The sequence below is a fragment of the Varanus komodoensis genome, unplaced genomic scaffold (assembly GCF_004798865.1).
Source record: "Varanus komodoensis strain SLA01 unplaced genomic scaffold, ASM479886v1 scaffold52, whole genome shotgun sequence".
Classification (NCBI taxonomy): domain Eukaryota; kingdom Metazoa; phylum Chordata; class Lepidosauria; order Squamata; family Varanidae; genus Varanus; species Varanus komodoensis.
Window position 1 is genome coordinate 131785 of NW_025336114.1, and position 14037 is coordinate 145821.

At 42.2% G+C, this 14037-nt stretch overlaps 1 protein-coding gene across 7 annotated transcripts in view; it reads left to right on the plus strand.

Moving 5' to 3' along the window:
• The window catches only part of DLGAP4 (DLG associated protein 4), a 129243-nt gene extending 116264 nt beyond the window's left edge, over positions 1-12979 (plus strand). For 6 of the 7 annotated variants that reach the window (XM_044447541.1, XM_044447542.1, XM_044447539.1 and 3 more), the window contains 5 exons: positions 2575-2666; positions 3156-3565; positions 4588-4679; positions 7263-7415; positions 8684-12979. In XM_044447541.1, coding sequence (XP_044303476.1) covers positions 2575-2666; positions 3156-3565; positions 4588-4679; positions 7263-7415; positions 8684-8902 — 966 coding nt within the window. In that variant the 3' untranslated portion in view covers positions 8903-12979. The remainder of the gene's footprint in view (positions 1-2574; positions 2667-3155; positions 3566-4587; positions 4680-7262; positions 7416-8683) is intronic. The other variant, XM_044447546.1, reaches the window with a different exon arrangement.
• The last annotated feature ends 1058 nt before the right edge of the window (positions 12980-14037 follow it).

Sequence of the window (14037 nt, forward strand, 5' to 3'; positions counted from 1 at the left end):
TATAGGCTAGGTACAAATCCACCAAAGCACCAGGCCAAAAAGGTTGGCCATTGTTGATGCAGAATAAGATCATGATCATGAAGTTTGTAGGAGAAATGTTTATGGGGCTAACATGCTAAGGAGCAATCTCATGCCTATACTTTTTCTTGTGTGACTGATTCTCCTCTCTTACAGTTCTCGCAACAAGTGTGTGTTAGGATCAGGAAATATGAGTTCTCTTGGGGCTCAGTGAAAACTCTAGAGGCACAGGATTTTCACCAACATCATCAAATGCATTTTGTAAAATCTATCTAGCCTAGTGCTATAGCGAAATGATTTACCTTAGTGAAGAAAAATCCAGTTACGTTGCTTCCCACGCTGTGCGCATCTGTATCACGTACAGTCAACGCGAGTCAATGCAATTTCATTTAGCAGATATTCTAACTAAGGAGTTAGATAAAACAGATCAAACATGCCAATTAAAAATGTCATGGCATAGTTCTCAGAAATGGCATTCCAGAACTGCTTAAACACACAGTTGAATTGGCTTTCTATCAAAATAATGATCTTCTGTTCCTGGACTTTCTGTAAAATTACAAGCCATCTAATGGAGGTGATAGGAATATAGCCAGGATTGTGCAAGCTGTTGTATTTGGTCCAGTAAAGCTCACTAATTTGGAAATAATTAAAAAGAAAAGTGGTCCTTTGCCATCAGCTTTCCAGAACAGGTACAAGCTGTTGTTTACTGGAGACTCTGCAGTCACTTCCCCCGCTGTGCAGAATAGGCTTTCATCCACTCAAGTAAGGTAGTATCTGGCTCAAGTCTGGAAGAACAGGTAGGGAATGATAGTGAACAGGTACTCCTATTCTAAAACATCAACATATACTTGTCTGTTATGGCAAAGCCTTTCAGTTTTGGTTCATGCTGTATGAGAGTCTTTCTTAGGTGACCACCTTACAGCAACAGTGCACAGTAGTTCACTAGCTGCAAAGGACCCAGGTGCCTAACTTCCAAGTTTATGCGTATATTCATAAATAATACATATCCAATTTATTCTGCCTCACAATGTACATGTACCAATTAGATAATTAAAAACAAAACAAAAAAACAGCATTGCAGAGAAACAATTAAAAATGGCCAATCTAGCAGCAGCTACACAAGTTCATGCCTCTATTGTCAGGGAGACTGCATTTTTCCCAGCACTTGAAATTGTAAGAAATATTGTGCAGCTTTAATAAGTGTTAATGCCTGCCACATAATAAAAGTGCTCCTAAGGATGAGTAAATGATTAATCTTTGTGCTCATCGATATTCTTCTTTTCCCACTCAGTATTTTCTTTTGTCTTGCTCTCACTCACAAACAGGAGCTCCCCCTCCCCCAAAAAATAGTGACTCCATTTTCTCTGATGCTATACTGTTTCATCTCTTCTCCCCATCCTGTTCTTTAACTGTTCTAGGAGAAATGCAAAATCATGATCCTGCTGGTATGTTGGACAAACATAAAGCTCAAGAAAAAGTCTGAATGTGCAGGCAAACAGAAAGCATTCCATGTTAGCTAATAAATTGGTGGCTTTCTTGAAAAGCTGGGAAGCCTACTTTCACTCCAAGTTGTTGAGTTAGTTTGTGCTATATGCCATCCTGCCTACAGTTACTAGCATGGCTTTGCCTGCTGGGAACTCTGGGAACACTTCACTAAAGGGCTGTAAGCACACCATAAACTGCTTTGCTGAAGTCTATATTCCTTCATTCTACCTGGATACTAACTGGTATTTCCCCCCAGTTCATTCTCAGAGTCTTAGGGAAAGGAATAAGAAGTTACTTCAAAATATCCATTTTAAAGCAATGTTAAAGTTGACTATAAATGTATCAACCATTAATATCCCTTTTCCTCTTACCAGCTTCACTCCAGCTACTTCAGCACTCTAAATAATTTGAGAGTTAGTGCTGAAGAGATGGCATTTCTGTGTGTGCCTTCTTTGCTAAAAGCAAAGCCAACCTGTACCTGCATGGCATTATGTAATAAAGCTAATTCAGATATTCCAGCTCAACATTCTTTTTCTTATGCACCTGCCTCTAAAATTCCCTCTAGGGTCATTTTAGGGTACATATTCATGCATGTTTAGACAGAAGAAAGTGCTTCAATTCTCAGTATTTCCCAGCCCACATGGCTTATACCCTTACTTAAGATTGCACTCTTATTTAAATAAAATACATATAGAACCTGTTCAGAACTTTGAGCCACAGGTACCTGACTACTCAATTAAAAGTGAATGGAATCAAATGTGAATGACAGCTGCTAATGTTGGTGATGCTGTCAGCAGCCTTCGTTTCCCCTCTCCTCTCCCCCACACACTTTCTCCCATGCACCCCAAGTTTGTGGCCAGGCTGAGTAAATGTTGGTCACTGAACACCCCTGTTGGCCTCATTTCAGACTTGCTGTGGTATAAAAACAATCTGCTGCCTTTTGGTGTACGGTGTCTGCATGATCATTTTGTGTATGTTTGTGTGCATGCATGCCTCTTTCCTTCTAATGTGAATTCTAGCAGCAAGTTTTTGTGTTTTTGTTTTTTTTGTTTGTATCTTTTTGTTAATAAGGTTGACTGCCTTCAGCCAGTGGCAAAAGAGGAGCCCCCTCCATCAGCCACCAAATTCCAGTCCATCGGGGTACAGGTAGAGGACGAGTGGCGGTAAGTGGAAGACGCAGGCTTCTCTTTTCTTTTTTTTTAAGTCCCTTCCAGCTGCGCTCTCCCATTTTATAGTTTAGCCCCTGTTTCTTTTTTTCCTATTTGAAATCGCAGCTGAGTAGTGGTGGGTTACTGAGCCCTTCCTCAACAGCATGTGCTCTTACCCTCAAAAGTTGGCTTGGTAATGTAAGCAAATCATTGGAAGCCTGAAATGAAGGGGGAAAAAAAGAACTGGGACTGTAATTATAGATGCGTGCCAGTCTCTCTTTGGATGGCCTATTGCAGTAAGCAGGCAACCTTATAATTTTGTCTGTCTGCATGTGTGGTGTGTGTGTATCTGTGTGCAGAAAGGGATGGGCCATGAAAAGCAGTTCAGCTGCAGATGCCATAAACAAAATGCAAATGGTAGTCTCTGTTTGTGCCTTGCAACAAGCCCAGCCCTCCGTAAGGGCTGGCTCTTCTGATTCTCTCTTACCCCTCTTCTCTTTGTAGCAACAGCCATTCTCGCAGCATGTCCACCAAGCAGGATACAGATTCTGACTCACAAGAACCGAATCACTCTACCTGTAAATCATCTGAGAGAAGCCTCGTGGATTGTCCCCCATGCAACAACTCCAACAACCTTGACACCAGTACGAGGCAAACAGCCATACCCTCCCAGATCAAGAGAAACCTCTCCTATGGAGATAGCAATGACCCAGCTTTAGAGCCTTCCTCTCTCCCTCCTCCTGACCCTTGGCTTGAAACATCCACCAACACTCCATCAGAACCAACGCAACCAGGAGCTTGCCGAAGGGACGGATACTGGTTTCAGAAGCTGCTGCAGGCTGAGACTGAACGGTTAGAAGGCTGGTGTCGTCAGATGGACCAAGAGACCAAAGAGAACGATCTCTCGGAAGAAGGTTAGCACTGATTATAAGGTAGCACTGATGAGGAGGAGATGGTTAAGCCTGGAAGTCAATCCTTTTGCTGGTGTGTAGTATGTGAGTAAGTGCAAGGCAAGCACAGACCAGAAAGCTGATTATTTGGGAATGCTGCTCTTGCCTATTCTTGGAGGAGCTTCCATAGCAAGAAAATAGAAATTCTTAAGCTTTTCCCATGTATTTTCTTCAAGATTTTACATTCAGTGGCAGTAAACCATACACTTGGCAGCAAAGTAGCACCTTTCTCATATGAGTATACCACTCCATTCTTTTCAATAATACCCTGCAGAATCTGGTATCTTTGTTTTCCTTAGGGATCTCCCTAAGCATCATTTGTACATCATCTGCATAAAATGGATCTTACAGGAGAATGCTTTCTTGAGATACTGAAGTGTGATTGGACAGTAGAAAGACAGAGGACTTCTGGGTCTATTCTCACTCGCTCTGTGTGTGTGTGTGTGAGAGAGAGAGAGAGAGAGAGAGAGAGCGAGAGCGAGAGCATTTGGAAATATTTAGAATTATCAATGTCAGGTAGAGAATGATAAATAGAAAGCCACTGGTCACCAATTTGCAGTGAAGACAAGTTGTATTCAAAATGTTAAACTCTTTGATGTTGACATTGGCGCCTTATATCCCATGGAGGGAGCTTTGGAAAAATGGGAAATGAGTCTTTATCTACCCACTAGACTTCACTGGCAGTCTATTACAAAGTAAGAATCTGCTAGCATTGTGGCTGTCTGCCATTCCTGATGGTGACTGCTGTACAGGGCATTGCAGTTGGCAGTAGAACAAGGGCTAACAAAACATCACTGACAAAGGGGCCATGAGTCATTTTAATGGCTTGTCATTAATGGCCCCAAGTGAAAAACACTTCTGTTACTGGAGCAGGGTGGGAAGATACATCTGCATGAAGGACAAAAGGAGGCACTTTGGCTTCAAATCTTTTTTTTTTAATGCTTTGCCTTGCTTGGCTTCTTAAGTATACTTTTCATCTTCTTCAGTCTTAGGCAAAGTCCTCAGTGCAGTGGGCAGTGCACAATTACTAATGTCACAGAAGTTCCAGCAATTCCGTGGCCTCTGTGATCAAAACTTGGTGAGTATGGAAATATCTTTAAATGCAATACATTGTAGGAGCAGGATAAATATTTGATCAATAATTAGACTTTTATCCTGGAAACAAAAAGCCTACCATTCTCTTCTACCAAGTATTGAACCATAAGGTTTCGTTTCTTGTTTTTGGATTTTTTTTCCCCACTCAGCCACCTGTTCAGGATTCTGTTTCCCAAGGGAGGCAGGGATTTTGGAGATACTACTGAGCTACCCTTACAAGACAGTTGTAAAGTTTACCCAGTGTTCATATACACTGATATAAATACTAAGTTTTAAAAATTCCAATATGAAAAAGGCTTAGCATTTTTCCAAATGTGACAATGTTGCCACTGCATTCTACCCACAAGAGCATAAGCCAGTTTCCTCTTTTCATAGGAGATAAGAAGACAAAACTTGTCTGAATTTGTTCATCCAGGAAGCCTGAAATGGAGGCTTAAAAAAAGAAAAAGCTGCTAGTGCATTGCTCTCCAACTGTCCTCTTGAACTTGTCCTCAGACTTATTCCCATTATCTTTTCAGCATTAAGTAAAACTAGAAATGTGATCCATAATCAAAACATCTAAATTAGTGCTACTCCACTTGTTTGATTGAAAGTACTTCTGTTAGAAAGGGAACAGTGTTGGGAATATAATTTTTGACACAAGTAACTTATTAAAAACCAAACATAGCAAACACCATCCTAAAAACATACAGAGACTCATGCTGGATCCAACCAATGGTCTGTCTAATCCAGCACTGTTTACTCAGTGACCAAAACACAGCTGCCCACACAATCTCACAAAGTGGATATGAGTGCAGAGCATCTTCCAGCCCACCTTCCCCAGCGACTCAGAGGTGCAGGGCCTCTGAGTCTAAGGAGGATGGCACTTGTAAGATGAAGATGTCTGCTGGAATATACATCATTAAAGACAACAACAAAGCTGTGTCTTTTATTTCAGAGCTGCTAAAAACAAACACAATTAATCAACTAAGTTGTCTTTAATGATACAGTAGCCCTGTTTCAGGTACATCGTGATTCAGGTAAACAGTCCCCAAAGCCTATGATTTAGGCTCTTGTTTTTTACAGAATAAAACATGTTTTGGATCAGTGTATGTATTAAGACAGAAGTAATCACGCATGCAAGCACCTGGTCCCTACAGGGCTTCACAGGCTATAATGCAGATCTCCCTTGCCACAGTTGGAGAGGGTGAGCTACACTTACATTCTTGACAGAAGTCTCAGTAGAAACCACCATCCATTACAATAACTGGGGTAAAGGGGTGTGTGGGGGACAATTTATTGAGGTGACTCTGCAAAGGGTGGGAAAATTTGCCAGCTTCTTATTTTCCTTCCAGCCATACACACGTACATGCCTCCACTCCTGGCCAGTAGGACTTTCAAAGTGGGAGCACTTTCTCCACAAATTCTCCTTGTCCTGCCTGCACAGGTTTTCTCTGATATTGTTTGCCTTGTAACTTCAGAGCCTGTTACTTGCCTACTTTACTGCAGGTGTGTACATAGTTACGGTGCACTTCCGCACATTTTGTTTTCCTGGGTACAGTTACAGTTATAAGGGAACAGTCTATGATTCTCCTGTTCGCCATTGCGGAATTAATACCTCCTTTCTTTAATACAAGCAACATTGATAGGTTGAGCACCTATCAATTAAAATGCAAAGTGAGGCTGCCCAGACATAGGGTTCTGATTTGTACATGCGCTAGACTTCCCAAGTGCACTGAATTATATAGGGTTGAAATGCTGATCACCTGTGTCCTAAGAGGGTGTCCATGCAGCACTGCTTTAGTTTTGTGTGCCCTTGTTTATCTAGGCCTTGTAAAGAGTCATCTGGTTGTATGAATAACAAAGGAGATTTAGGAGAACTGGCTATGGGCCACTTTCTGCATTACTTCTTTTTACCGCAAGATAATTGGGAAACACAAGCATCAACTTCAGATTTATTTTGGTTCAGCAAATAATGGGTGTTGGTGCAGTGAACGGTGTGTTATTTTTGTATGTGTTTTACTGATGCTTTGGACACATTCTCCTCCCACTGCAAGCATCTAACCTGCAGCCTGTTTAAAACTGCCTCCTATTCACCGAAATATTCTGAGGATTATTTACAATATAACACAAAAGGAACTATTTGTATTGGATGCTGGTGCTGTAAATACTTACCCTTTGGAGAGCAAAGCAGAATCCACTGTTAAAGTAGTTTGGCGTGGGATTGTCATTTTGCCCCCACAGTGCTGTAATTGTTTTCTAACAGGCCAACATCAATTTATTCACAATTTGACAGCCTGCTATCTTAATAGCAGACAACCAGAAAAGGATTCAGAACACTCAGACCAAACAAAGGTTTCTCAAATTGCATATGCCGGTGGCATTCAGAACAGAGATGTGAATCACCATGACAGATTCAGTCTTTTCATCATGAACTTAACAACCATCTGCAATTCTAAGCATGAATGCTAATTCTCCATTTTAGTGGTTCATGTAATAGAATTTACAATATCTGAGTTTTCTCATTTGCTTCCTTCCTTCCTTCCTTCCTTCCTTCCTTCCTTCCTTCCTTCCTTCCTTCCTTCAGAATCCCAATTCTAATCCTAGGCCCACAGCGCAGGACCTCGCAGGTTTCTGGGATCTCTTACAATTGTCCATCGAAGACATCAGCATGAAATTTGATGAGTTGTACCACCTAAAGGCTAATGGCTGGCAATTGACAGAGACACCAGAGAAGAAGGTAAGTGTGGAGAACTAGAAACCAAGCTCCAAGTTAGAGCAGCATGTTTTTCCCTTAAAAAGCAAAATAATTAGGAGATGCAGGTGGGATTTTTCAAGTCTGGATTTTTCAGGTCATTCTGATCCAAGCCTTACTCAGAAGTAATACCTTTTAATAGGTCCAGTGAAATTTGCTCCCAAATAATTATGCTTGATGACAATTTTGTTTTATGTATTAGTACTGCAATGCTTCTGGGGTAGCCTGCAAAATCAAGATAAAATACAATTTCAAAACAAACTATCGTAATTTTCAGAATAATGCAACAACAATATTTTTAAAAGCCTGAGAAAATAAAAAGGACTTTGGCAATGAGAAGATCATACTGGTCCTAGGTAATTATCTCTGGGAGGAAATTCCATAAATGAGGCACCCCAATTGAGAAAGAGAGCTAGTGTGGTGTAGTGGTTAAGAGCATGGGACTGGGACTCAGACAATCTGGTTTCTAGTCCCCACTCAGCCATGGAGCCAACTGGGTGACTCTGGGCCAGTCACAGACTCACAGCCCAACCTACCTCACAGGGTTGTTATTGTGGGGATAAGATGGAGGAGGAGAATGACATAAGCTGCCTTGAGCCCTTTGTAGGAAAAAGGCAGGATATAAATCCAAAAATAAATAAATAAAGACATGTCTCTGGTTGCCACCTATCTTGCTTTACTTTCTTGGGCACATTCTAGGGTAGACTGGTAACCAGTGTTCAGAATGTCCCTACCACAATTTGCAACCTCAAAGCTGCTTTCTGAGTCAACTGCAGTATCTGAACACTCTTCAGTGTTAAACCCATGCACAGCACATTCCCGCTGTTAATAAGCCACAGCACTTCTGCCCATATTGCTTACCTGTGCTGCACAGTACACTTGTTCAGTGATCCACAGCCTCTTTTAAAATCCTGTCAGTTTGTCCTGCAGTTCCCCAGAGCTGCCCAAATCCACCTGCCAAGATGCTCTGAGCAACTGAAGCAACATCACTGCTGCAAACAAAATTATGTCAGTCTGGCAGTTCTTAGTGATGTTGTGTAAATGGCTGTCATAACATGTGGAACTTGTGGCTAGTTTGAAGATTCAGAAGCCCTTGAATGAGTTGTTCCTGGTTGTAAATGTTAACCCGAATAACAATTAAAAATTATTTGACCCAAAATCTGGATAACAAGCATGGGTTGTTGGTAAACTGAAGCAGAGAAAGCAAGTCCCTGTGCAGCTTTTAAAAATACGTTATGGTTGTTTCTCCAAAGGAAGAGAAGAAAGCACCCCCTCCTGTGCCAAAGAAGCCAGCCAAACCGAAATCCCAGCTAAACCGGGACAAGGCCTCTGACTCGGTGGATAAACAGCGCCAGGAAGCCCGCAAGCGCCTCATGGCAGCTAAGCGTGCTGCCTCAGTCCGACAGAACTCGGCCACCGAGAGTGCGGACAGCATTGAAATCTACGTTCCTGAGGCGCAGACCCGCCTTTGAGCAAGGGGAAGAGGAAGAAAACACTCTTTTTCATGTCATTAAAAGGAGGGGGGGAAAAGTTAACTAAAATTAGTGTGATTTATTTGGTTTAGAGACACAGAGCCAACATTACAAAGGGCGCCCCGTTTGGCTTTCTCTCCACCTTTTTTTTCTTCCCCTTCTCTCCAGCTTTAAGTAATGAAGATTTTGAACGAAAACACCCTTCCTGGTTCCATGGTTTGGTTTTTCTCCCACGCATCCTTCTCACACTGGCTGTGGTGTGGCAGAACAGACTCTTGGAAACACAGTCCTTTAGACTTGGAACTGCAACCTTTTTACTTGTTCTATCTAAGGAGAATTATTAGCTTGTTTACATGAAATGGACAAAAACTGAAAAAGAAAAAAAAGCCTTGGGCACTTGCCATGCTGCGCTTTTTTTCTCCTCCCTGTATTCTTTTCTGTCCTCCCCTTCACACACTGTCTCTCTCTTTCTCTTTCTGTCCTTGTTGCATACCTGCTTCTTGTTTTCTCCCAGTCTCTGATCCTTCTTTGTCATCCTTTCTCTGCATGGCATTGTTTACTGTGTTAGAAGTAAACTCTTCTGCAGAGCTCCAGAAGAAAACACCTGTTCAGTGTGTACTGTCGTTGCACTCTGCTAGTGAGCAGCCTTTTGTTTTATTGTGTATTATTTTTCCTTTCTAGGTGGGTTGGGAGTGGGAGGCCAGGGGTGGGATGGGAGAGGCTGCAGGGCTTTGGGGGTTCATATATCTCATAGTTTAATGATGTAAAAAGAGGGCAAGATCTGCAGGATGTAACAGAATGTTAAGTTAGCACAGCCTGAAAGCAAAGATGTGCAATAAGAGAAGTGTGGTCACTTGCATGTACTACAACGGATGGGGCTGCAGAAGGAGGATTTCCCATACAGAACGCCCAGTCGGAAGAAGAGCAGGGTGGACTCGTATGTAGCCCCACAAACGTTTCTGTTCTTTTTCTTGCAGTTTCCCTGTTGCAATAGTTTGTGTGTGGTCTATGTGTGCAAGGCTGAGCATATAAGAAAGCAGCTGCTACGCAAGGGTCAGGGGAATCTGCATCACAGTGGTGTGTCTTATGAGTCCGTTCTACCATGGAAGGCAATGGCTTTTATACTGAAGGAGAGAGGAGCAAGCTGATGGAAGGTTGGCAGGATGCCTCCCTGCCTGTATGTATGTGTACATATGCACATATACACTTAGTAGGATCTGTATATTTAACACAAACACACACACATACCCATTCACACATGCACACATTCAAATGGTGTCTTGACGAAGCACCTCAAGTGAGGGTGGGTGTATGTATAGCATATATTTTTACATGTACTATAGCTCAATGTGTGTAAAAGTGTGTGCAAAACTATATACCCTGCATATTATTGGATTCCATTTTCCCTCCTTACCCCTTTGTCTCCCATGTTCTTTGAGGGAACAGTCATTAAATTCCACTTTGACCCTCCTCTTTCTCCTCCTCTCCCCCTCCCTCCCCACCCTGCTTCCCCATTTTGGCCTAATTCTGTGGAGCAACGGAGTCACAGAATCAATTTCTCTTCTATCCACCACAGAGCACCCACCTCCCAGCCCCCCGGCGTGCATTCCTTTTGAAGCTGTGCTGTTGCTCACCAGTGCGGAGGGTGATAGAAGCTGTTCTGTGGACAGCTTCAGGTGGCCAAAATCCCAAAGGAATTTTATACTGATGTGTTAGTAATTTAAGGAGATGATAGCAAATGTTGCCACTTAATCATGTCAATGAATGCTGTTTATAATGTCTATGCATAGAGAGTGTTAGTCTCCAGCGGCCCGTCTAATGGGCAACTTTGTAACCTGTAAAAGGTTGACCGTATGGAATAAGGCTTCAAATCAAGCTCGATTTATTCCCCTCTTTCCTCTACTGTTCCCCTTCCTCAAATGTCTTCACAACCATGCTAGAGGGCATTGACTGACGTTTGAACCAAATGGCTGACTTTCACAGTTCTTCATATTAAAATTTGGAACACTTGGAATGTGACTTGTTTTACTCACGTTTCCAAAGGCAGCAATCCCAGCAATTAGGTAGTTTCTCGATAGACCCAGTTGCTGCTGAGTGTCTGTTAGCTTCCATATTTTCCCTTGGTCAGTATGATTAAATCTATGTAAATCCAGTTAAATTGGTTCATGGAGTGCAGCCTATCCCTTCCCTGCCTCAGTGCAGCATCACACATCACATAGTGACAAAATAAGTGTTTGCCTTCATGCACATACGCAGAGGCGAACACAACCAATACTTGCTCTCTGGCATGGATACCTACATGGCACGTGTGTACCGCAGTTACCTATTTGCATCTTAGTTGTATTTACAAAATGTTCTATGTGCACACCTAAGAGGTGTGTGAAGTGGCTTCAGTAAGTCTGTTGCAATAACGACAGTAATGGTACCAGGTTGTAAAAGGACACTGTGAAGGAAGTTGGGTCCTGAGTATGAAGAGCTCTCCCTGCAGAGTCTTGAGCCATGCTAACAATAGCTAGAAAATAAGTGTGGTTGTCATCTCTGAACAGAGGGGTGAGAGCAAAGCAAATGCAGCCGCTACTTTTGAATGCAACTGGACACCACTTGGGAGGAATTGCTTCCTGATTGGTAAGACAGCACTACGGCTGCTTACCTGGATGGCCCTGACATGCAATGGCATAGTAGCCTCAAGATGGCGTCCACATTCCAGTGGCTGGCATTCAGTTGGATTAGTACTACTGTTAATTGCGGTTTGCTTTGGTATACCTCCCAGCTCTACAGGAGGCTTCTTCACAGGGTCCAAGAAATGACTTCTGTGTAGAAATTAAGTTTTACTTCATAGGGTAACAAGGTAGCAAATGACCTACCTCTACTTGTAGAGTCAACAGTTCGCCTTCATTTCTGTGCCCTCCATAATACAAACCTTGTATCCAGGGATGAAACTACTGCATTCCAGACATCCAGATCTCTACAGTCTCTGTAAAGAGCACAAACAAGGGTGGCCCAGCAGGCACAAAAAAGTCTTTGTTTAAAAAAATCTCCAAAGGGCTGTGAACCTACTAAATTTCTTTTGTGCCTCTGGCTCTTGAATGTTATGGGATGGATTCCATAGAGTTCAAAAATTTCTGTGTGTGTATCAGAGATAACCGCTAACTTCTGCCCTCAACTTGAATTAGTTGGGGGTTGTTCTGATCAGGGTTTTTATTTTTTACTCATTCTCAGATATCTTTAAAACTGGTTGAGTCTAATTTTCCCCATGCAGTCCCAAGGCAAAAACGGAATAGTGACAAGGCTAAGAATTAGTGTGTCTCAGGTGCACTCCTTTGCAAGTTAGACAGGACTTCTTCTTCTGTCTAAACATGCATAGGACTGTGCCATAAACAATTCATTCCTTAATAGTAATCCATATTGGGGAAAGACTATGGGGTTTGTCTGCTTCTCTCCCTATTCTCTTCAGTTGCAATTATCCTGGTTTCAGTGCTTTTCAAGTGACAATCTAAAAAGAACCCTCACTGAGGGGGCTCTGAAAGGCCTCTGTTTGGTGAAACTGTGTTCCATGGATGCTTCTGTAGTTCTGTTTATCTAATAGTTATGTGGATTTAAAACAAATGTACATAGTGCTTTTAAAATCTGATTTTTCCCCAACCATGAAGAAGAAAAGATATCTTCCCCACAGTGATTTAGCCTATTTCTCATAGTATTATGGAAGAAAAAAGAAACAACCATTTTAGGCCCATTAATGTTAACTTTGTGACCATATTTCAAGATAATGAAAGCCTTGTTCCTAGACCCACGGCCCAACATTTTGTAATGTGAACCTTGCTGCCATTGTAAACTACAGTAAAACAAATGTGGTGCCTTTTGGGTGCCCGTCTGCCTCTGTCTCTTGCAGTTTGTGTTCTTTACTCTATGAACTCCAGTTTCTAGAACAGGCAATGAGATATAAATGTTAAGTGGGTGGGATGGGGAAATCACGTTTCTAAAACAACCAAGAGTTTTAGTTAGATTAGGAAATGGATTTTTTGTCACCCATGAGGGTATGACCAAATCGGTCATTAATAAAATAAACTAAAAAACAAACTTTGTCTGAGCATTTTCTAAACTCAGATTCATTGACTACAGAACAACCTAGCAACATTTGGCTATTTTTCATCCTTGAATGTGAGACTGAGATGCACCACCACAGCCTCCTGGGGCACAATGAAAAGTTCAAACTCTGCCTTTACAAACATTTTAGTGGATGAATGTTGCACATCCAATGAGATTTCTCTGAATATTGCCAAGACACAAAGAACAGGGTATGGCTTGCCACTTGGGTTTGACCGTTATCAGAATATATACAAAAGGCATGGGCCATCTTAGATGGTTGTGAAAAATGTTCTGTTCCTTCCCACGTTAGTGCTAAATCAAACAAGATTAAAAAGAAGAAACCCCTTGAATTTGCCACTCCACAACACCATTCTCTTATCAGGTGATGCTTGAATGGTTGAAGTTGTTTTGACTAGAGTCTGTGTACTTTTGTTTTTCTTGCCTCCTGCCTGGAGAACACTGTGACTTTGATTGCTTGGGTTAACGAACTGAGGCTGAAAGCTTGAAAATACCACCTTGGAGAAGAGGGTCAGGTCTGATAAGCAGCTAGTCCTCCCCAGGCTCTGTCATTCGGTAATGAATAATGTCCTGCTGGTCTTTATTATACCGTGCTGGGGCATGTGGTGTCATCTCAATTCTGGAGTGGGAGGATTGTCTAGATTCCTTCTGGTCATGGGACAGAGACTGCTTTAGTTACTTTAATGAATGTTCTACACTGCAACAGGAAAATGATTTGTCTCCCTGTTCGCTCTGCTGGGCCTCTCCACAGCTCTCACTGCTGTTACATGGCTGCCTTAGTCCTTGAAGGTGTGTTTCAGAAGGTGGTGTTTGAGGAATTTCTATTTGGACAAGTGTGGCTCTTGTGCTGTGGTGGGTCCCTTCAGGTTCCATCTTGTCCCCATGATATTTAACATAGATGCAAAACCACCAAGAGAGACTGGCTGGAGTTTTGGGGTCCAGTGCTGATGACACCCAATGTTTTCTCACCACCTCAACCTGAGAAAGCTGTTCTAAATTTGTGAATGATACCAGTAAGGGATTGGATGAGG